This window comes from Polyodon spathula, chromosome 16 (assembly GCF_017654505.1).
Source record: "Polyodon spathula isolate WHYD16114869_AA chromosome 16, ASM1765450v1, whole genome shotgun sequence".
NCBI lineage: Eukaryota > Metazoa > Chordata > Actinopteri > Acipenseriformes > Polyodontidae > Polyodon > Polyodon spathula.
The window spans coordinates 35,137,687-35,162,755 of NC_054549.1; the positions used below are offsets into that span (position 1 = coordinate 35,137,687).

Sequence of the window (25,069 nt, forward strand, 5' to 3'; positions counted from 1 at the left end):
AGTCAGTCTTAATTATCAGTTTATTTGGGATTGTCATGACCAGCACCACTCACCTACAGTAGAAATATACACAATCTTTGCAGCTACTGTTGCAGTTGTTACAGTGTACATTAACCCTTTGCTGTCCATTTATTCTGCGCCCGTTGGGTCCAATTACTTTTACACGCGCTGTTTATTTTACATGCACTGTTTGAAAGTCATTTTATTCACAGTATAATAGGTTTAAAAGGCAATGCATATCAACGTGACACCCAGCACTACATCTCCATATGTCTTCTGAGTCGAACATACTGATAAATCATCTCCTGATCAACTGATTTATCACCAAACTCCTCAACGATGCTATCCGAGTCATTATTTTATTACTATAACATCTCAAAAAGCTTAGCAGATGTCTGATTTTGTTTGAGTGCTGGATGCGGAAGCAGCTCTCTTGGTTGTTTATGTCTACGGTGAAGGAACTATGTGTTTTGCTCAGGCCCGTCTCCAGTTTTTTTATCCAGCTTTTCCCTGCTTCTCTCGGCCACTGAAAACTTTTCCCTGCTTTTTTCAGAGAAAAAATGACTAGGGACCTGTGAATAACACCTAAAACTGACACTGGACCGGAACAGGAATTTTGCAATGTCGGACCTGGTCCAACATAGGACCGCAAAGGGTTAATATAATTAAAATAGAAAATGGCTCAGATAAACTGCAGTAGTATAGCACACTGTATAAGCTACTTTACGTAAGTAGCTCTTGTACTTTTAACTTGGGCTAGCCTTTCAGTGTCTTGGATCCCCTTCTCTCCCCTATTTCACGGCTTTTGCACTGCATTGCATCCTCAACCCCAGCCAAAGGCAATAATCAGAGTAAGACATTCTGCAACAAATGTCTGAGGAAGCCACTTTTAACTGACCTTATCGTCAATATGCTACTAAAGGAAGGCTGATGACACAACCTACATTGTACATATTCTTGGAACTCTTTAGACAGCTAAAGACTGTCTTGGAGTATATCTATCCCCAATCTAACACCTTGAAGAACTTCTAGACGGGTCGACAACACATTTGTATTCTTGTTTTGTATCACAGTCTACAGTATACTTCAACAATATACTGTCAATAACACTTCAAATCCTTTCTGTAAAGGTATTATATTTGAGGACAAAGAGAACAAAAAATTAAGGAAAACTGTCTACAGTCTAACAGCTTTATTTTGGTACTATTGCTTTTCAATAGTATCATTTAAATGTATTTTCAAACTGTGAACAACATCCATGGCTTTATCATACAACAAAAGCGCCATTGTGACATACACATTAACTCAGCACCCACAATGCCTTGCAAAATGAAAAGAATTTCAGTTGAGTAATGACTAACATAGTGATGATTTATTTTGTCTCCACAGAGAAAAAAAAAAACACATTTTAAATGAACAACATTTTTTTTTGTTTTAAATTGCCTTTCACTTGGATTGTCTTTCTGCAAACATACTGTGATATTTCAAATACAGAAGTGGTAATTATTTGTATTTATAATAGAACTACCTGATATAACGTTAAGGTTAGAATCCATTACCATTTGCACGGAAATCAGCTTTTTCTACTGAAGGAAAATAGTGTGCACTGGTACAGCCTTCCAACCAAGATTGAAAACTCTTCAAAGCAACAATCACACGATCTTGTGATACTGTACATTACCAGGCTTATATGCATTCTATACAATGTACGTACTCTGTATGGTTATGGATTACAATTCAGTGGGACTGGAATATAGTACTAAGGTGTCTCTCTTTAGTACCAAACAGTTACAGATCATTTACCATTTAGAAAAGGTTTTATAGGTATTTTTTAATTTTGTAAATTGTAAAATTAAATCAATATATAGGTATATATTGTTTCTGTTAAAAAAAGATAATTATTGTTAATACAGTCAGAAGTTTTGAATATCAAACAATTCTTTCCTGTTAAAATTGTTGAAAGGATGAGATCAGAAAGCAACCATGAATTCAAACCACCAAGCTTTATCATTTCATTCCAAGGTGGTAGTTAGCAAGCAGAGTCATACCCACTTTCAACAGATCACCGCTGTGATTGGCATCGAAAATCATTGCACGCAGAGTCATGCCCACTTTCAACAGATCACCACTGTGATTGGCATCGAAAATCATTGCACGCAGAGTCATGCCCACTTTCAACAGACCACCGCTGTGATTGGCATGAATGCCGTCAAATCTGTTACTGTGAAGATAGCTTAAAATTAGTTTGGTTCATTACTATTTTTTATTTTTTAATGGTTTGACTGAAGTGTCTCCATTTTTATTTCCCCTTGTTGCATTTAAAACGGATCCAATATAATTGTATGGCATAATGCCAGTCTTGGATTTATAGTGTGTCTGTCAGAGCGGATCAAGAACCCTGAAAATATAATTTCTGGTTAAATGCCAGCAATTGGTAACCTGCAGAATATCCATACGACACACACAGTGCAGTGCATGAGATAAAGCAAACCGTTTAAAGGGTTAGGGTTAGAAAATCACACCCCTGGTCTCACAAGAAATCATAAATAATAATAAACTATCAATATGATATCTTATTCTTTCAAGAAAGTTTCTCTGTCATCAGCTAACGTAATCTCACTGGGCTTCATTGGTGTCTTCTATTTCATATAATTTCCCATGAGATGTGATCGTACAGGTGCTGTACAATCCATACCAAATTATTTATTTGCCATTTAAATTAGCCGATTAGCCAATTCAGTGGGAAATCTCCTAAATCAATTAAAGACATTCAATAAATGACAACAACTTTTAACTTTCCTGAATATACCATATATCAATGTGTACTGCATTTAAGAAAACGGGATACCTGATGTAAAACCCAATTAAGGTCCAAACTAACAGCTATTTTGAGCCCAATACTTAGAAGCTGTCATGTTTAACAAAATGCATAATTTAGCAGTGGGAAAAGTATATTTACAGATGGTAATGGTTAGTCATTCAAGGTAGCTCAGAGGGATTGTTGAAATCCAGTGATTATCCAATGATAGATCACAGAGGCAGTTTATATGCCTGGCTTATAGAAACCTCTTTATCAAAGCTCTGAAGGGATAAATGTGGAACTTAGGGTTGTGTTCAAAAGGCATCTTTGTGATTGCAAGGGCAATAAAATCATAAATGAAGGCCATGATATTCACAAGTATGCTGCTCAATAAATTCCAGGTCAACTTCTGCTATTAAGACTGGATTATAAAACATAAGCTCTATAACTGAAGCCTCCACTAGCGAAGTGACAAATACCTATTATATTATTATACCTATAACTAATTTTCTATCAACGCTATAAACTGTCCAACCTTTTTAAAATTGGGTTGGGAAATGGATCTACACTACTGTAACTATTTTTGCCAGCTCAGCAATTCTGTTCCTCGTTCATAATTAGCCACTTAAGCTGCAAACTTGCCAAATAGCCACAGTTTATAATTGCCAGCTTTTTCAGAAAAGCCAATATAGGCTCCCTCATGTTTTGTAATGGGACTGCTCCAATCCATGATACATTACACAATGACTGCAATTGACAAATCAGTCCAAAAAATACATGGCCTTCAAGATAACACTGGAAACATCACTTTATTCAGAAAGTCTTTTTCAGAAGTTTGTCTACTGACGGCCCTGTCAGAGCCAATAGTAAGAGTACAATCTCCCTGATGACAGTCCAGAAGCTTCCTGTCACCCGCCCTCAACTTTCTTCTTTTTGTTCCTGTCATTTAGTTTTTCTCCCCCAAATGCGCGCATGGCAGCCCCTGACAGCTTTCCTTTCTAGTTTCCCTCTCGCTCCCACTGCCAGAAATGGGTCAGCTCAGCAGGTGCTAGGCACATCACTTGAACTGTTTCTGTTACAAAAGCACAAGGGTATCTGCTTCCTTTGTGATAAACCTCCAAGCCTTTGTAGCACAAAGGCCGGCAAATAATGCTGATTCAAAACATATCAATCTTCCTTACTGCTGATGCATTGGTAAGCATTCTGGAAGCCCCCGTCAGCAGAACTCCACTGATGTTGTTACAGTTTTTTTTATATAAAAAATAGTGTAGTTTAATACTTACATACTGTACATTTACAGCCTATAGGACAACCTGAGCACTCTTTCAAATGCAAGGTCCACATATAAGAGTGTTAAAAAAAGATGATTTAGATGATCCGCGACAATATCGACTTTTCATGCAGCTCCACGGAAACCACAAAAGTGACAACCAGAGATCATAAAAACTCAGTGGTAATAACAATGTGAACAGCCACTCATTGTTTCGTTTGACAAACGGGTCAAATTCATATAAACTGTGGGTCTATAGTAGTGGCACAAGATACCGTTTGGTAAAATGCTATGAGGGAATAAAAAAAAATTACATCTAAATCCTGGACTACATCTGCTGTTTCTCAAAGCATGCTGTCAAGTTTAAAAAAAAAAAAATGGGCTTGGGGGTTTTATAATTTGCACAATAATTGGGATCACCATACTCAGTTAAACTTTAGCAAATTTATAACCCAGGTGTCCACAGATGATAAACTAGTGCATAAATATCTGCTAAATGAATAAATAACACACTATTCAGCAAGGCAATGTAGATCCGTTATTTGATGAAAAAAAAAAAAAAAAAAAACAGGCTTTATTTCAAAACCAGGCGCTAAGCAGTCCTGCCACGATCTTTCATTGGCATACTGTTTTAAGGACCAATCATGGGAAATTAAACTGTCCCCCTGACTAGTGCATCATTCAGTTTGACTGTTTACAAACGATCTACAGTTTCAAAAGGTCACAGTCGAAGCCGCCCAGAGCTGCCCCCAGTGTAAACTTGTGGTGGATATGTGGCAGGGATGGAAAATGTGAAGAGTCATTAGCAGGTGTCTCAGGCAGATGGACAATCCCAGCTGGAGACCTTCCCCAGGAAGCTAAAAATGAAATGGCACAAATAATGAGGAGCATTATTAATCACAAAGCAGAGGGTGCAGTCAAAGCCATTAAAAACAACAGCCTCCAGTTGGAAAATAGCCCCAGTAATATGCCACATATCCATGTCCATTCTTTTCCTACAGAAAGCACACCAGCAAATCCAGTTCTAGTGTCATTCAATGTAGTATATAGTTTTATTATACACACACATATATATATATATATATATATATATATATATATATATATATATATATATATATATATATATATATATATATATATATATATATATTATTATTTTATTATCAACATAAGAAAAGCAAATCTGACACCAGACCATTCTAACTCTTTCAATCATCTCATCATAATTCTATTTAAATCATTACAAAACTTTGGTTACCATCATCAAATCCCTCCTACTCCGGAAAGAGTCACTAAATACAGCTGGTAAGGGTCTTAAAAGTTCAGTTGGGTCCAGTCAATACAAACAAAGCACAAGCTGAGGTATTCATAATGAATTTTGGGGATTTACTGTTACATCTCCCTCCAGGGATGAAACACAATGCGAGACAGTTTTGTGAGACAGATTTAATGTTTAATCAAGTCTTGGGAGTAGAAGATGAGGAACATGAAATGAAAGATTTCCCAGTTTTCCCATAAGCAGCCCTTTTCAATTCACCCAGATTCATTGCAGTGCATAAATGTTTATAGTACTTAATATACCTTAACCTGCTAAATAGAGCCAAAACAGGGGTGGGTCAGTGTTGTCATTAAAAAAAAAAAGCAATGCCAACAAAAGAATGCAAACGAGCAAACAAAACTGCAATTTAAGCAAGGCAACCCACCTTCAGAGGCACAGGATGGGACTACTTCCCAAACCAAACATCACTACAGGATGTCCTGTGAGGTCTTTGTGACCAAATTAACTTCACTGGATGCAAACGATCACATGCTATTTATTGAAGCTTCACAGTTTACAAAGAAACTCTTCAATAGCAACTTCTTTAGCAACCACACTTCCTAAATGGACATGAACACAGCTGTATAATAGGAATTAGCCCTACTTTATATAAGATGCACTAAAAGGTGGGGTGGGGGGGATTGAAGGGCTTTACTGATTGTGAACAATGATCAAAACTGGACTGAACTTGACTTTAGATCTAGAAATTGCATTGAGTGATTTGGTCAGTTTTACTATACTACCTGCATTATGTTAGTGTCTACTAAAAAATAAATAATAAGTGTCAAGCCATTTGTTGACAATACTTCAGACTACAGTATAGTGTAACATGCCATTCCATTCTCAAATGATCTTCATTAATCATGCACTAATTAATGGGATGTGTATCCATGTAAAAGCAGCCTGCAGAAATGAGTGAGCAGCAGTGTGCATGATCTCACAGGGTGTTATGCTTTTCATATTAGTGCTTAATTAACTTTTACCAGGAATTTTCATGATCTCTTCGGTACTTGACCTTCATCTCTCAGTGGTTTTCATGGAGAGCAATGTGTCTCCAGCATTCCCAGCCCCCCATTGAGCTGATGAGCTCATCTGCTACAAGCAGCGTCAGCCCCTCAGAATGTCATTCCTATAACAAAATGTTATTTTTTATTTTATTTTTTTTTACTTCTTAACTTTTAAACTTTAAGAAAAGCACTATTTGTTGTCTACGGACTGATTTATAGTTTAAAATCAGTTTCATCAATTTAGACAAGCAGTTCCCAAGATATACCCTTCAATGGATACCTTTGACTGTGTGTAGTGCAGTACAAGAACATAATGCTGCTGTTAAAAGTCAACACCTCAGCCAATTCCAAGTCAGTAACACAAGTTGCTCAGAATGTAGCAGCAGGGAATTCTTAATTAACTCATGAACAAAGAGAGTCTATTTAATTGATCAAAAAAGTGACCAGTCTTTATACCTCAGTAGTTTGAATCACTAATTGCTTTTTACAGGCCAGAAGATCTGCATGCACTTTTACCATAGATGGGTTAGTATTTAAATATTTTACTGTTTAGATGTTTAGACCATGTTTTTCCTATGGTTATTAAATTTATTAGAATGTTTTACCATATCTCAGTACTCTTTACCATGCTTTCACTAAGCTTTATTACCCTTTACTACGCTTTTACTATGGTCAACCTTTCTAAGGGGTCAAACTTTGCTTGAAATGACCATGTTCATATTCGTTCATGTAACAGAATTTTTATATGACTGCATCAAAGATATTTCAAATAGGATTCTAATTCATGAATAAGGTTTGAGATTATAACACACAAGCTACTGCACAGAAGAGTGGTTATCCCCTTTAGAGGTAATATGATAGGGTACTTTATTTATTTTACTCCAGAAAGTAATTATGCTTTTGTTTTCAATCTAATTCTGAATTAAATAATATTGGAACATGAAAAAGACATACATCCCAGCACTGATTTCTATACGGTACCTTTGTTTAACGTGCATACTTCCACAGATACTCAACCTCTGAAACAGGACGCTATTGTCAAGTATTACCAGATATGTATTGACTAATATACAGAGAAAACAATACGACACAGCAATAATTCTCAGGAGTCCAAGTGGACTGCAGTGAAGGTCAGAAGAACGGGCAGTAATGCTGCAGTCAGAACTGGATCTATTCTGTATCTCAACATTTTCAAATCCTGGTTCCCAAAATCTCTGCTCAATAAACCGAAAAGTTGCAGTATGAAACTCTAAAAAGTGAATCTGTTCAAATTCACAGCCGACCCTACTGTAGAATGTTCCTAAAAACAATTCTGAACTTATATCTAATAGTTTTACTGCATGATTCAGTTGTGGCGTCCTTCACTAAACTGGTTTTTAAATTATTTGTAAAGAGTTGAAGAGCAACTCAGCAAGTCATCACCAAGGAAATCAAAGAAGACATGAAGTTGATGGACAGGTTCTTACAGCAAGAGCATTGTGGTTAATGAAAACTATTCTTCTGCTAAGACATTTAGAAAAGGCCAGTACTTATCCTGAATAGTTCTCCTTTCAGCTTTGAATAATCTTACCATTCGTCACTAGAAGAAGCAATAGAAATCACAGTCCTGGCAAACTGAAGCTTAGGCATGTACTGTGAAGGCTTTTAAATCTGTGCCACTAAGAAAAATGGGGTGCTGGCCCAGGCCGGCTCATTTGAGTGGCAATGGGACCCGAAGCTTATCCATTCCTAGCCGGCAGCGACATAAAGTCATTTTTGATCTAGCGACTGTTGAAAGCGCTAGTACTCTCATAGCATTGTTTAAAATATTAAATGCCATGGTGACTATCATTTAAGAGAAATTGTTTATATTAAAAGGAATCAAAGCCTTGAAGGCTGATCTATCCGGTCTGATCGTTCTTCTAGCCCCTCCATTTTGAAAAGAATTACTGTACATGAGATAGATTTATTATTTTGCTCTGTTGAAGACAGAAATAATACACATTTGTGAAACATATGTACTTCTGTATGTGTATGGGTGATACACTTCAACACTGTTTTGCACATTTTAATGAAATATTAAACTGGTTGGAAAATAAGGTTTACCACTGCTTCATGTAAATGAAATCAGAACGATGAAGCAACACCCTTGACTTTAATAGCATCAACTTTAATCAGCTCTGAAAAGCATTTCCCCCCCTGCTGCTAATAAAGGCAATGTACTTCAAAATATAAATATACATAAAATACAATTAAAATAAAAACACATGCCCTCAGTAACAAGGTCTTGAATGAAATCCAGAGTAGCTTTTTCAATCAATGCATTAGAGGAAGAAGAGCCTTTTTTTGTCAGCATATATAACTCTATAATGAAACACTGAAAGTGTCGTTAAAACATTTCTGCTGTGTGGTATTCACAGCAAAAATGGCCACGTCGCAATCTGACTCAAAATGAATCCTAAAATAAATGTAGTGCGCACACTAATGTCAGGAACATAGAAAAACGGATCTACAATTTATAAAATATACATCCTTACTTTTCCCAAGGAGAGGATATTTCAAATAAGAAAATTCCCTGCAAGCCTAGCAGTGGTAGAGCACTGAATTAAGATACTGTGACAAGGGCTCCCACCTGACCACCCCTCCCCCGTGGTCAACTACTCCACTTGACACGGTGACAGAGCAACCCCAGCAGAGCAATCCAGAAAGAAAAGCTGATTACACGTCAAGGTCAAGAGAAGTTTTGAAGCATTACCAAAGTGCTGTCAATTTAAATTGTCAAACAAACAGGAAATCAGTTCACACATGCCCTAGTGAGTCTGCTGCCACCACACTCTCACAACCACGTGTCTCAGAACCCATTGAGATGCATGAAGGGTTCCTACTTGAATGGTTGCTATATTGCACTCATTTAACTTTTTCTTTTTGTTGCTTTAAGACGCTATAAAAGCAACTTCTATGGCTTCTACTACATTGCCATACAGGAATCTTTTCAAGCAAGCATCTTTAGTGCAAGTCGAATAGTTCAGTTGATACAAGAAGTATATAGTATAAGGCTTTAGTTTGACTTTAGCAGTAATCTAGGAGTTCATTATGAAAAGACAATTTGGCTTATTGTCTAAAAGTACTCGGACGAAGTAGAAAATGTTTCCTATAATGGATTATCATTATAAAACTTTAAAAGATGCAACGCTGTGCATTTCCGTAAGGTAACAATGACCTGCAGCCCTTTCTTACATTTTTATTCTTTCTTGTTAAGCACGACCTAAACAATTTCTAAGTCTAATTTTACTTTACTTACACACCCCGGATAATGTCAGATACCAGTGCCTATAACTACATGCAAGTGCGCATCATGGCTGATCACTGGACTCACTGGGTCTTCTTTACACTGTCACAACTGCTGTTACTTTGCAGTCACTAAGTATTACCATCAAACTGTCTACTGAGACTGCTATTGCTGGCACAGCTGACTCCTGAGGAACAAATCACAGCTTCGGGATTTCTCTCCAGGCTTTACACAAGGCAGCTTAATTGCATTTACCAACATACTCCATGTCCAACTGAAGTTATTTGATGCACTGTGCCATTTCAAACATCATGTGTCTGTATAATGCACTGAAGTATTTTCTTCAGGTTAGGACCCTTGTTGCAGTTCTAAAAATAGATGAGAACGAGCGTGAACATGAAATCAACAAGAGAATACAAACCAGCCTCCCTTTCACTGTCAACCATATCTGCATCAAGGGAAATACAGAGGCAGTGAATTGAGGCACATACTAAAACATGCACACTCTCCATTTGAATCAAACAGGGGTATTAAAGCACAGATTTGAAAATGTTTTGTCGAACACAATGGATTTGATGTGAGAACACGAGCAGGGCTTACCTATGGCAAGAATGAAGGTCAGATGAATCTGACACCATCGAATTAGCTGATCATAATCAGCTTCATATGCTTTGGCTTGCTGTTGAATAGCTGCCTGGAGGAATCTCTTCTATGGTGTGCACACAGTACAGTCTACCATATAATAACTTAAACCTCAGCAATTACTGCGTCAATGTAATTTGTATAAAAGACCTACCTATACCCCATGAAAAACTATTAGGACAAGAATAATAAAATGCATATTTTGAGTTCCAGATGCTTCACAGCACCTCTATATTAACACTAACGGTTTAAATCTTTCAGCACAATTTACGACTGGAACTGGACACAGTGTGCTCTCACCAGTGCATTACAACCTTACAATAATCTCCTTGGATTTCTCTATTGCAATGCCACAGTCTTTCTCTTGATGAGCCTGTTCTAGTTCTACACCCACCTGTAAATTTTAATCAGACTTTTCCTGACTTTCTTTTCTTCTCTTTCTCTTGTTTTCAGAATTTTGGTTTCTTTCTTATGTCTGGCCTTCTGCACTTTATGATTTCACGTTTAATACAGCACTTTTGTTTGGTCTGTGTTCCCCTTTGCAAACCAATTTGTAATTATTATTATTATTTATGTATTTTTATGTTTTTTTTATTCCTTATATCCAGTTGCTTATTTTGCCTCTAGCTCTCTGCACTAGGGAGAGGGATTGTGGTGCTCATGAAAAGCATGGGCTTGACCTCCAACCATAGCTGTAATTTACACAGGGGAACATGCCCCCCTCACTTTTTCAACAACAGGGAAATGTCCCCCTCACATTGCAGCAATACTAAAACTTTCTCAATAATGTATTTGTATAATCACTAGTTAGTATAGTAATCTCCACTTGCACCCAGTGGAAACAGCAATCAACTGAGGCAGTGTTGGCGTGCAATGCATTATGGGCGATCTCAAGCAAAGAAGAGAAAGCGCCGCCAGGGAGTAAATAACTTTTGTTCCCCCCTTTTCATTGTAAAATTTCTCAAATTGTGATACCATTTCTCAATACTATAAAAATAGTTTCCATTTGAAAACTGGGGTCTTATCGTCATAGATTGGCTGTGAAATCCCCCCTACCGTCTTCCGAAGAGGGACTGCAAAGGCGCCAATCTGAACGAAACTAATGTTAATTACTAATTGCATTACTGCAGGTAACTTAGAATAACCTTCCTGTATGTCCCAGCTACAGAACTGGGATAACAAAAGCAGAGACCATCCAGTGCTTCTGTAAACTACTCTGCAAGCTTACCTCAAGCACTCCCTGGAAGGACCATCCTGCGTGGGAGTGAGAGAGCAATTTATTCCCAATCATACCCAGCAATTCTTTTTGAGACTGCTTGAAAAGATGCCAACTACAGTGTAAGGGTAAGATGAGACCCCCACACTCAATTAAACTACGACTAAATCAAAGGTGCATTAACCCACTTCACAACCTAGCCTCCCGTGCTAGTCTCCTTCTTTTGCATAGTGTTGTGATGGTACTATTGAATCCCTTTTTGTCCAGCAATTCTAATCAATGGGTAAAACACAACTGTATGCTGTTACAAACGCTGAAAGAAAAAACCTGGTTACATTTAAAGTGTAAAGACTTCAGGAACCAAGTAGCCAGGATAGTCATCAGACCATAAAAAACATGATATGATCTGCCTGACAGATTTATCCTTTCATAAGTATCTTAATAAAATAAATGCAACTGGCTGTACCAAGATAGTACAGGCTACAAAATATTAAAGTATCAATGATAATCAACCCGTACACATTTTTTTTTTTTTTTTTATTAAATATATTATCAATTACGATTTCTCAGCACAGTGCCTAAATCCTCTTAGGCGAAAGGGAAATAACCGGCCAAGCAAACTACCAGCAAACAGTAAATAATGACCTGCCTTTGTGGATATAGGAATCAGCCCACTGTCTCCTATTTCCTTGTAAGTATTTTACTGCTCATTACCCTTGGATGAGGATGTATGCACTCAGAGGAACGTGAGCTGAACATGTAGGTAGGTACGGGAAGGAAATTGCCATTGAGCAACAGGATTCAAGTGACATCTCTGCAGAACGCACATTGATTTTGCTTTGCAATTTTCAGGCTTTTCAATTATTTTTTACTTCGGAATGGTCAAGCATAATCAGGGACTTAGTAAACAGTTTTAATCTCAAAGGCGTCTGCTATCTCGACTCCCCAAATACCAGCGAGCTATCTGCACAGAATTCAAATTTTGGCTGTTTCCCCTGTCTCTACTATTATTAGCCCCTGCAGCCTTCAGTATTTCAACCAGCAACGACTGTGTTTTCACATGATACAGAATCAACCAGCATGAAAGTTTAACATACTTTAGTAGCTACCTTCAGTGGGTCCTTGATAATTCTGTGGTATTTGCAAAGCACTTTGGAGACCCTGTGCGGATGGAAGATATTTAAGTAGTGAGTAAGCTGTGCTATACAGTACTGTAATAAAAACAGCAACAGCAAAAAAAAAAAAAAAAAAAAAAAAATCTGCTGAATAATACAACATTAACATAATGAATTGCACACCGCTTTGTAGTTTTCCATATAATTAACAAAAAACTGACAAAAAAATGAAAAAATGTGACATTTTGAAATCTAACATGAAATACTGCGCTGCTATTATGGCTTCTGGTAGACTTTTGCGATATCATTCTGTAGTCTGATTTCATGACGTTAAATAAAAAATCTAAATTATGTTAGATTTGTTTTTTTTTTTATGTCTCAATCCTAAAATTCTAGGTGATGCAAAACTTTTGGCCACAGCTGAAGCCCAAGATTTCATTACCATTTTAAACTGGAAAGGTACCTTGCACGGCCATGAATCTATCCTGCTCATTCAGCCAAATCCTATCCAGATAACACAGACAAGAGATAAATTGATGGAAAGCCCAAAGTAGCACGTTCTAATCTGGTTTATATTACTCCTCAATGCCAGGACAAAGGGGACTCAATTCCCTTTAATTGGTAAAGCCATTGTGATGGACTGGTCATATTAATACTGGCTGAGAGAAAGAGCCCAGATATTTGAAAATGAGGGTCTATCACTGATTCACCCCTTCTCTCTGTAAACAAGCATTATTTAGTATTAGTTGTGTGCTACTGTTGAGTAACAACAAAAAGTGAACTTTGATGCATCGCAAACAACTGAGATGACAAAAATGGTATTACTCCTTTCCATCAAAACTGGCCCTCCAGGTGTGTGATTGGGCAGCCCTGCTATAAGGCTTCAGCTATGCTCTATTCACAATATCTAAATACGGTCTGATCAATGCTCATTAAAACCAAGTGAATATTCCAATGAGTTACAGGTAGCACAGTGCACTTAATTATTCAAAAACATGCCATACGGTTACCACAGTTTTGAAGACTCTTTTACATTCAGGGTAACTAAGACATTTTAATGTGTTTCTGCAGCCTCTTAAGCTTTGATGCACAATCTTTCAACATTTGTTTTTTGTTCCAAATGGTTTCCTGTTGACTGTTGCTGAGTACCCTGACTCAGTCATTCATTTGAAGGGGAAATTCCAAACTATAATTAAACTATGAGACAGCTTTAATACCCCTTCAGGGAGAAAAAAGAAAATTCTGTGCACCACAGAAAATCCAACCCTGAAGCCTACAGCATGACAGGGAATTAGGAAATAATGAGCTGAATGATGTTAAACCACAGCCCCACGTCTCAGTGGTCTCTTACCGTGTGGTTTCTCTTAAATACATTTTCTCTGAAAGCTATGAATTGGTTAAAAGAACTCAAAGTGGGGAGTCACTCAACATTGATCATATTCAATTGAAGACATGCAGTGTAATTCAGTAATAACGCTAGTAGAATATAGCTGTCAAAAAACTACAGTGAGTAAATTACAAAATCACCTCATGCAAACATATCCTTAGCGTATATGGAAATTATTTTCTAAGTGTATGGAATGTCAGCAGTCTGTATTTTCCAATTTCTATTTTGCTTAATATTTAATACCTACCAATAATGTTTTAACTAAACCCATCTGACAATGCCCTGTTACAGTTCAAAAAAATAAACACTGAAATCAGCACGTTCCTCTAGTTTTGTAATGAGAATCAGCTGCGAGACGATTCCAGTTTTGACTCTAATTTCACACTTCGTAATCTCTGAAATGCTGAAAGCAACACAATACTCACTGCCGAAGATTTCCTCCAGCTTTTCCTAAAAACTGAAACATCCTTACTAACAATTCAATATCCTGACTAAACATTATATGTAAGTAAACAATCTGTGTTGTAACATGCGGCCTTAGTTAAAAGAATCATTCAAGTCAGATCGTACATGGACAGAGAAATACCAAACTGCCTCAAATGACGCTTTTACTTAACACTTTATCTTATATAACCTTGGTTGGATCATGTTGTTAAGTTACAGAGCATAGACAGAAGGGTTACTACAGCTCAAGTGGACCAATAGGGGTTGCTCGATCTCTTACAACAATCAATAACTTCAATTATTAATTTTTTGTTGACACACCCTACAAGATTTAAAACGCTAATAAAGTAGTTTGTCTGGCTCATCCTCAGCATGTAAAAAGTGAAAAGTTCTTCAAAATGTTTATCAGACACTTTACTACAAAGCTAAACAGCTCTTCTTTGGTAAAAACACCCCCACCTGCCCTGGCACATTTTTCTCAACGGTATTTATTTCATTTATCATCAACCAGATGAATGAAAACATCTTCCCAGATTTTGGTCCACCTGAGCTGGACTGACCCAGAAGTCCTTTCTGGACAGGGCACCATGTTGAGTAAATCCATGCCCATACACTGGCTTCATTGATTGCTTACTGAGCAGAACAGAACTGACTGCTGCTTACCCTTCACCCACAGAGGCTATTTAGCAGACTGTAATCGCTGGAAAGAGTCCATCCTCTGCTTCTGAATAACTAAGGACATGTCCACTATGATGAATACCTCACAGAACACACTTTTGGAATATAGTTTGGTCATCCCCACAGTGCCACCAGAATGAGCAAAAGTGAGTCATGAAATAAACTTGAATGCCTTGGCAAGCTTGCACTTCATAATGTGCATGTACAGCACCCTGCCAAGAAAACTATTGAGAATAGACACTAATTGATCGCGGGACAAAGTGACTGAACAGCATATTGGTTGTCGCCAAAGTGCGTTCTCTTTCAACCCAGATACACTCATTAGAATGTTGTTCTTGTAGTTATTGGCACGTGTTGAGATTCATTTGAGCAGGTGTTTTGTAGGGCTAAAAAAGGGATTACTGTAGAGGCTTCCTGGAGAAGGTCTGAGTAACTACGTCCATTCATTCATAGGTATTTCTCACGTTGCCCATCAATACGTTATTGCATAAAAACACTGTTGCAATGCATCCATGCTTGTTTACTTTCCTTATCTTATGAATGCCAAATGTATTTAAATGGCTACCAGGTAGAAGTCAAGACTTTAATTAAATATTCTCTATACAGTGCCATCTAAACAAATTCCCAAGCTACTTTCTCTGCTAGCAAAGCATCATGCATTCTAATGCTGCCCTTTGGTATGAAGATAACTGTACTACTACAATTAGGAAACCTGCATTGCATTGGTTTTTGTTTTTTAACAAACACTCAAAGTGATGTACAAACCCAAACCGCAGAGATCTGCACAGCATGCAGGTAGCACGTCAGCATCAGGTCTCCAGATAAACATTATCACTTCCTTTTTTGAACAACACTTCAACAACAGCTTTACTTCAGTGGACATATGTCACAAATGCAAACGTACTGTTCCAAAAAGAATAATTACAAAAAAAAAAGACTCAAAATCAACTGAAGCGCAAGCATATTAAGTTTTATCGCAAAATATAACAAACTATAATCATGAACTGTAAACCAAAATATAGGTGGCTATGTGCACCTACTGTATTATAAAAAAGTTACTGTATGTGTATTATTTGGTAAAAGGGTGCTATAACACCAAGAGCTAAAAAGAGCTAAAAGTTCATTAGCAAATCGCAAGAACCACTCACTGGCTCACTAGCTTGATGCACTCTAGACACATCTTGTACGGTACATTAGTTGTTGGAAGGATTCCTACTGCTAGAAGATATTGCATTCAATAGCTATGACCAGCGTTGTGTCCCAGAAACAATGGTAAGATTTAGTTCATAACCAGTAAGAGAAAACCTTTTCAGTGGTGTTAAGGTGCTGTGAAAATAACTCATCCACTGCAGATTTTAACAGGAGCATTGCAATCACTTTCTAGTGTGGCAATAGTCAAAACACCCGTAATGTCTACTAGACGGATACAATAAAACATAATACCTGGTCATACAGACAGACGAATACGTACATCAATTAAAGGAAAATAAACACACCTGTTCTGTGGATTAAACGTGCATCATTTGCAGGAATGAGCCACAGTACAGTAAAAATCAGTACTTCCATTTTCCTTTTGCCATCCAACCTAACATAACTGTTGGAGAATGACAATATCTCTGTCACCATCCCCATTCAAGTGCCTTCAAAGTGGCAATTACTCTGGCAAAACATATGAGACCCCTAAGGCTAATGCTGTTTTTTTTGCATCATCACACAGGGATGTAAATGATCGAGTTTAAAAATGAAGCCTTCTGAATGGTATTAACCTGCACATTGAAGTGGCACCTATAAAACATTTTACAACAGAAATGTCAGCAGTATAGCATCAACCCATGCTGAAGGTGAAGTGTTTAAGTATGCAGGCATTGGGCAAACATTAGCACTCTTCTGCGGTAAGGCTTTCACAGTTAAACGATTTCATAAAAACAGACTCGTAGGCAACTCATAGAAAATGCCCTATCCAGCATCATTACAATGTTATCCAAGGCAGCCTGTAATGAGTTTCTTATTCTTACAGTTGTGGCTCCAATCGGAATTAACTGAGTTGGCAGCCAAGATTCAATAATCTTATAAAAGAGTGGGATTCAGACAGCCAACCCAATAATAAGGGTTGAGAATCCCAATCTCCCAGTAAAAAAAAAAAAAAAAAAACAAGCTTAGAGTTCAAAAGACCCAAAACATACAGAACAGCAGGAGGTGAGGAAGCAACCCCAGTTCAGGAATGGGGAGGACATAACAGTCAAGGACAGGAAAAAGACAACTCAAAAGGAAGAGGTGGGGGTTCTGTTGTTGTTCAATTCTGTTAAAATAACAAACTGGCAGGATATCTCACTGGCTTAATGAACAGATAACTGATCCGTCAGTTGACTGGGGGTCTCCAAATCTGCTGACTGGATGAGGAGCTGACCTGGCATGCAGAGGACTGGGGCTAGATGGCAACTGAATAGGGACTGATTGGCTGCCTAGATAGTTGGCGGAGTGGATCTCTGTATACCTGACTAGATTATAGTACCTGAAATGCACTTCCCAATGCCCACCTCTTCTTCCATACCGAACACACTAGATACACAGTTATGAGAGGTGCCTGGGGCCAGAGCTGGCAGCCTTTATTCACTCTGCATGGAGTTGGCCAGTAAGGTATAGCTGCCTGGTGAAGTGTGTTTTTGGCTTTTCATTTACCACAGTGTCCAATTTTGGTTAAATCTAGATTTTAATTATTTTACCTGTTTGTGCTCTTCAATGTACAGAACTATTTGAGTACCTTATCATGAAAGGCACTATATAAAAATCAAGATATCGCTTAGTTGGTATGCTTGACGGCAACACTTCTGTAAGCAAAGCTTTAAATATTGGCTAGATTGCACTGACTTGGATACTGTTCTCTTCTGAAGATTTCCTGGCACTGCAACCAGCATCAGAAGAGCACATGTGGCTTTGTTCTGCTGCCTGCCTGTCAGAGACTTGCAGAAACGCTTTAAAAAGAGACAAAACAATATAAACAAGACGACTAAAAACAGAATCAGGAACGATTCAAGGACCCACACAGAGCATGTTCTGTTCTGCTACCCTACAGTCCATATACTAAAAATAAAATGCCTTTTTTGAAAACATCTGCGCTTTTCAGTGTTGTAGAAAAAAATACTATGATAATGTTTTGGATAAATATAGCTTCCATGCTCATTTTTTGTAGCACTAATTAAGTTATTTCTTTGACTGTAACTACTTACTCCTGGGAAGGCTGCATTACACTTGTCTATGGAAACTCTTATGACTAAGGTGGTTTTTGGCAAGAGATTCTCAAACCTGGACAGCAGTGGTTCTTTTTTGTTTCCCCCAAAAGCCAATCTGATCCCGTTCCCAGTAATCCTGAAAGCAAGCAACAACAGATTACTGTTCCCCAGGGGTATCAAACTGCCTCACTGCCTCACTGCCCACTGGCACAGCACATAGGAATGAAGCTCTCAACACAAGGTACTTCAAACAAATGAAGCATCACCAACAATTGCTTTAAGGAAGCAGCAATAAAAAAAAAATAGATTAGAAGATGCAACTCTCTTTTTCCACGTTCCATTAAAGTCACTGTCGTCTTTCACTCTTTCACTCATATGAGAAGAGCGACTGAAAAAGTGAAATAAAATACTTTCAGATAGAAGAATTTATTTATATAAAAAAGATTTAAAAACAAAAACATCTATTCAGTGTTTTTTTTTTTTTTTAATTTAGTGCAAAATATAACCTTAAAACAAAAATGTTTTTATATATAAAATGTATTTTTCAATTTACTATAGCATCAGTCCCCTCCACAGTGAACATTAATTGTAGATAATTGTTCTTTTAAGAAGTGCTGTTGCCTTTTCACAGGACACTCAACCATTGCTGTAACCAATTATCTCCAACAGAAGCTAATGACTGCTGCATCCCAGTTAACAGTTTCTCTAACAGCATACTTGTTGTAATTGTTAGCTTCCTTTATAACACATATCAATTTAAGAATCCTTAAACTACAAAGTTCCTGAAAAATATTATTGTTGCTTTTTTTTTTTTTTTTTTTTTTTTTTTTTTTTTTTTTTTTTTTTTACATTTATAGTGAAACAACCTGCATAAGCTTATAAAAAAGCAAATTTAATGATTAGATGAATTACAGCATATTAAATTGAACTGTGAGTGGGTTATTTACATTAAAAGAGCTGCATTTCACGGGTGATTACACAGGCCTGCAAATAAGACTCCCATTTGATAGCAGGGTGTCTTTCGAGATTTTACAATGAAGGCACACTGTACATAGTAAGTAACAATGGAGGTATCATTTGCATCTCTATTACATGTATTTGGACAGCATGAAACTACCATTAGGGGCTGAGATGACAGTGTGATAACAATGTCTTCTCGATGGTTTGCTAAATTGTTGCTGCCTAATTCTGGTTTCTGCTACACAGATTTTTACACAAACAAGGTGGTTGTCACAGGCTGTACTGCAAGTGTGTGGTTCATTGGTTGCGTAACACCTACACGAGCATACGCTGGGTAGTTGCAGTTTAACAAATACTTTCCCCGTTACAACTACAGAGTAATTGTCATCCGTTCTGTATTTCCTGATAGCAAATGTTCGCCTCTACTAGCTGACTTTACTTTGACTTGGTAACTGAACAGCTGTGCGTGTGTTTGCGTTCCGGACAGGAAGGTGATGTACGACAGACCTTCCTTTCTAGCGCCACTCTTTCCTTCCAAAAATATATTTGTCACAATTATAAAAGCAGTTGATCTGAGAACGAAAAAAAAATACATTGTTGAGACCAATGTTATTAGGGCAAATCGCCTCGCGTGTAGGTGGCACACTGATCTTAAATCCAAAGAAATTAAAGTTTTTCTTGCGTGTACTGTTAAATAGAACAGGTATTGTGCTAGGCTCCCAGAAACAATATAGCTATCATTTTATTTTTTAAGTAGATGACAAAGTAAAAAAAAAAAAAAACACAGCACGTTCAGTATTAAAATAGATTAACAAAAAAATATACTATCAGATACTCATATTTTTACAATGGACGAAAAGGAAGTGCATAATTAAAGTTTAAAACAGCTTTAACAAATAAAAGCAGCTGCTTGTTTCTGGTACCAAATACGTCATTGGTGCTATTGAGAGTCTCACTCCAATAGTCCTGCCGCAACCAGACCACGTGACCGGCCGCACAGCGGTAGAACAACAATTAAAACAAGCCATGAATCAAATGCTTTGCAGCTCAAGAATGAGCGGCGAATTTTAAATTCAGGGTTATGTCGCCTTTAAAAGACAGCTGTTTTTAACACGCTATAAATGTCACACGCGATTTCACTTCATTCCACTTCAAACCAATCATCATCGCCCCCGTTATTTTGAAAGTTATCAAATCAGTTCAGTTGAAGCCCCTGTCATTCGGATTATTATTATTATTATTATTATTATTATTATTATATTATTATTATTATTATTATTATTATTATTTATTTGAACACGTTTCTACTATTAAATAATACCACAAACACCACATAAATGCAGACACTATTTAAAAACGTATAAAAACACCCAACTAACAGACACGAAACGGATGGTACTAACTGTTACATTACTTATTGATCGCTATGGAACAACATCAATACTGAACTCACCATAAAAAAGGCAAGGACATTTACAAACAGCCACCAACAGATCATTTTCTTTATTGCTCACATGTCAAGAGAATCTGGTCTAGAGCCAGTAATCTATAAACTGTAAGCACTGTGTGTGAGACATGCTCTCTGTTTACACTGTCTCTTACCTAAAATGTTTAATCATACAAAACTGTTGTGGGTTTGTTTGTTTGTTTTCTTTTTGTAGAATATTGTATTTACATGGATAATCATTAAAGCATGACCGTGAGAATATTTTCCTCCGAATCATGTAGACCGTTTTTATTATTTTTATTAACAGTTTCATCTCAACGTAATTGGTCACGCTGCCTTAAATCATTAAAACGATGGTATCTGGCCACAGCATCCAATGTAAATAGAGTGAAACTCCACTAAGTAATTATGGCGACTGTTATACTTTCAAAAGCTGATAGTGTATTCCAAAAATACCCCGGATTATTACTTATCTGTGCAGTAAATCCACTTAAAAGACTAACATGCTTTAGCTCTGCACACAGAGTGGAACCCTGTAAAGTTGTGGAATGCAAACGTGGAATACGAAACCATAAATGAGGCAGAGTAAATTCTACAGTGGACCTGCCCAATTTTCTAGTTGATCTCACCATTAATTTCACCCTCAAAAAAAAAAAAAAACTACGTTGCACGTCAGAGTACATTCTACGGGCAATTACAGCTGTTCCGTTCAATAAATTATAACGAGTGATCAAAGGACAACGAGCGTCGAGAAATATCAATATTCTTTCCATGTATCCCTTGTACTAATCAGCAATACCCAGTTCTGACATGTAAACACACCCAAACACAAAAACAAAGCCTTTCCCATTTGAAACATTATGCTGGACTGTGAACATTGCACCCAGCGCTCTGCGCGTTTGGGTAAAACAATGTTCCTTTGAAAAAAAAAAAAAAAAAAAATCTTCTTACTGCTGAACCGACAGCAATTCCCGTGCTAAACACCCGTTTCAATATTTCATGACACCGGCACGGCGTAAGCAACGCTGTCCAGTGCGATACATCGCTCACTGAAGAAGAATGTCATAACTTTAAACTGAGTGATCCCGTCTATTCACTGACTAAATGCGTAATAATGAAAGCCCATGTTTGAACAAACACATCTATGGCAGAAGATAAAGTGTGGAGACTGCAACACACACACAGCCCTTACAGCATAGGCACTCTGTAACACTGCTAGGAATGTAAATGTGGTTTCCTTTTTTGTATCAGTCTACACTTACAGCATAAACCTAAAACAAACCTACACATGCAAGTGTTATTATTCTATCATATATGTCGGGGCTCTGTTAGAATCAGGACGGGTGCAGATCATCCGAGTTCTGCAGATTATTCTTGTGCACGGGCGTGGAAAATGAAAATTAGGTTGGGATGAATATAAGGAGGACTTCAGCATCAGTATAACGGCATGGTTTCGAGGGCACTTCCAAATCGCTGCAAAAGCATCAAGTTTCTTTCCAAGAAAAAAAAAAAAAGATCGAGTCACTAACCAGATTAGACAGCAGATGTCAAACTCTATACATAGCACTGAAACTCGAATCTCCACAATTTACAAACAACACTCATTAAGTTTTCTTACTAGCACTTGGCACAACTATTTTAATTTAAACGGATTACTAACAATTACGTATTACAGTATAGTATTGAAAACACCTTTGTCCCAATTTATTTAAATAGTTTTCCCTTTCTCTTTTATCGTCTCCTATGAAATAACACCGCTAGACGTCCCCCCTTTGCAAAACAAACAGAAAGAACATTTAACGCACAAAAACCCCACATATTTCTATTGTTTTAAGTGTGTTTTCAGTTCTTTCTGTTTTCTTCTCTGTACAGTGCGACGAGAAAGTAATAAAGCCTTACTTTTCTTGCACTGCATTTTCTTGTATGGCTCCTAAAGAAGGATGGCTATTGCCCTGTTGCAGCCGGCAAGCGGCCAGGTGTCTGTGGTGCTGGTCTTTCAGATAGGCGTTTTCCTTGCACAGATCAGCCACTTGCTGCTCCAGCTCTTCAATCCGATTCCTCTGCTTCTCCAACAACTCCTGCTGGGTCTCGATGATTCTATTCAGCTCACTGAGGTACTCCGCTGCCTTGCTGGGGTTTTCTGTAAGATGTTCCATATTGCCGTATCTCCGCTTACACTGGAAAAAAACCCCAAAAAACCAAAAAAAAAAAAAAAACGCTGTCCCTTTGCCTCTACTATAGCAGGGGACCTCGAGATTGTAAAGCGGGTTGGCTCCTCAGTTCCGCCATTGTTTACGTTTGGTACAGATTGAATGAGTGAAAAAAAAAAAGGAAAAGTTGGTCATACGTTTGTCCGCAGCCGCACGCCGTCCAGAAGCTCTGCCGCACAATCAGTAACCTATGTAAACCACTATTTTTCTATTTAACCTATTTTTCCCAACTCAAGCCACATTTGTTAAAACTGGCACTTTTGTGAGGTAAGGTTAGCAGTATAATAGTGTGCTGTCTGAGTTCGTCTTTCAAATGCGTGCGTATTTTGCAGAGAGCTATTTACAAGTGCACCTGGGATGAAATGGAAACATAATGACCTTTTCTCTCCGTTTGTTTTAAATACAGTAGTTGCATGTATCCTTCGTTTTTTTAACACTCAAGCGAAATGATCTGTTTGTTCTGCTGTTTTCTTTCTTGTGTGTTTTGCCAACAGGTTCAGCTCTGTAATGCGTGGGACTCTGCCGCCTCCCACCCCGAGAAGCGCTTTTCTACAACCAACAATAATGTGATGTACTTGTAAATACAGCAGCACACACACACACAGGAGCGGTGTTGTTACAACTTTAATAACAACGTATGTGGTTGTCAATCATGCGCTTTAATATTTTCTGTTTGATTTCAGTTAACTTATTAACTGATAATGACAGTTATCATTATTATTTTTTTTAATTAGCAAATCAATCAATCTTTAACCATTTAAAATATATTATAGGCACACAGCGTGCTAAATGAAGCTTCTCTAACTCTGTTTATTGATAGAGTATTGATTTTTCTTGATTGATTTGCCTGTGATAAACGAGTCCAACAGGGTGCAGTGTATATTGTTTATATATATATATATATATATATATATATATATATATATATATATATATATATATATATATAAAATAATCTAGTAGTTAAAAAAAATAAATCAGTGTTTTTCACTGGCAACTATATGATTCTGTTTAACCGCGCACAACTCTTGACTGTACAGACGCCTAATTTTAAAGCTGACGAGCAATTGGAGCTATAATTGTTGAACAATTTCAGTGAGTCCACATAGGAGTATTTATTTTGGTCCTTTCTTTTTATGTCCAGCAGGTGGGACTATAGACGTCGAAAGTTGTCTATATGAGTTTCCAATTAAAAATCCTTCAAAAAAATGTTTTATATTTAAAAAAAAAAAAGTCTCATAACATACTGAACGCTGAATACAGTGTTAAGAAAGGTCACCGGTTCAAATCCCACCTCTAAAACTGATTGTGTGACCCTGAGCAAGTCACTTAACATCCTTGTGCTCCATTCTGCGGATGAGATCAAATAAAGCAACTGAGCAGCACAGAGGCCCTCTGTGGATGTGTGAGTTAGGGGATCAATTTCCAGGCCGGGTTGCTGTCTTAATGTTCCCCCTCTGGTAACCATTGACATTTTGTCCTTACTTCACAGTGGCGCTGAATAAAATAACATCTAAAAGAAAAACACTGGAATTGTTTTCTTTTTTCTTTTTTTTAAATGTGCATGTAAACAAGCGGCAATGATCCTGATTGGCTCAAAATAGTCATGAGCACACATTTTACTGACAGGAAAAGCACACCTTGTTACCAAAACAGATAAACAACTCAGGCATTTTGTTTAGTGGCTTGTAATTACTGTTTAAGCGGTTTATGTTTTTTTGTTATATAATTGTTAATGGTGTTATCATTTTTCTTTTCTTGCACGGTGACAATATGATGTAAAAAGCTTGTAGAACTCCCACCAGAAGTCTTCCTCCCACAATGAACCTTGCGGTGCATGTGTTAAATCCGGGCTGGGTATGTGTAGTCAGCTGACGGCTCTTCTTAAGCATTTAAAGAACCAGCTTGATAGCGGTCTAAAGTATCATACAGACTGTGATTAATTTAATCTGACCAACAAGAACAATACTGTACATTAGTACAGGTATTTAAGACCCATACTAAGCTTATATTAAAGGATGTGATTACTTTTATGAGAAAATATATTGCAAGCCTTAAAATGTTTCTCTTTCTG

The 25,069-nt window shown here is 37.3% G+C and overlaps 1 protein-coding gene across 2 annotated transcripts in view; it reads right to left on the reverse strand.

Moving 5' to 3' along the window:
• Window positions 1-23,452, reverse strand: part of LOC121328451 (IQ motif and SEC7 domain-containing protein 1-like) — a 151,905-nt gene extending 128,453 nt beyond the window's left edge. The window contains exon 1 of one of the 2 annotated variants that reach the window (XM_041273118.1): window positions 22,685-23,441. In XM_041273118.1, the coding sequence (XP_041129052.1) occupies window positions 22,685-22,941 (257 nt within the window). In that variant the 5' untranslated portion in view covers window positions 22,942-23,441. Of the gene's footprint in view, window positions 1-22,684 lie in introns of both variants that reach the window. The other variant, XM_041273124.1, reaches the window with a different exon arrangement.
• Window positions 23,453-25,069: the final 1,617 nt, after the last annotated feature.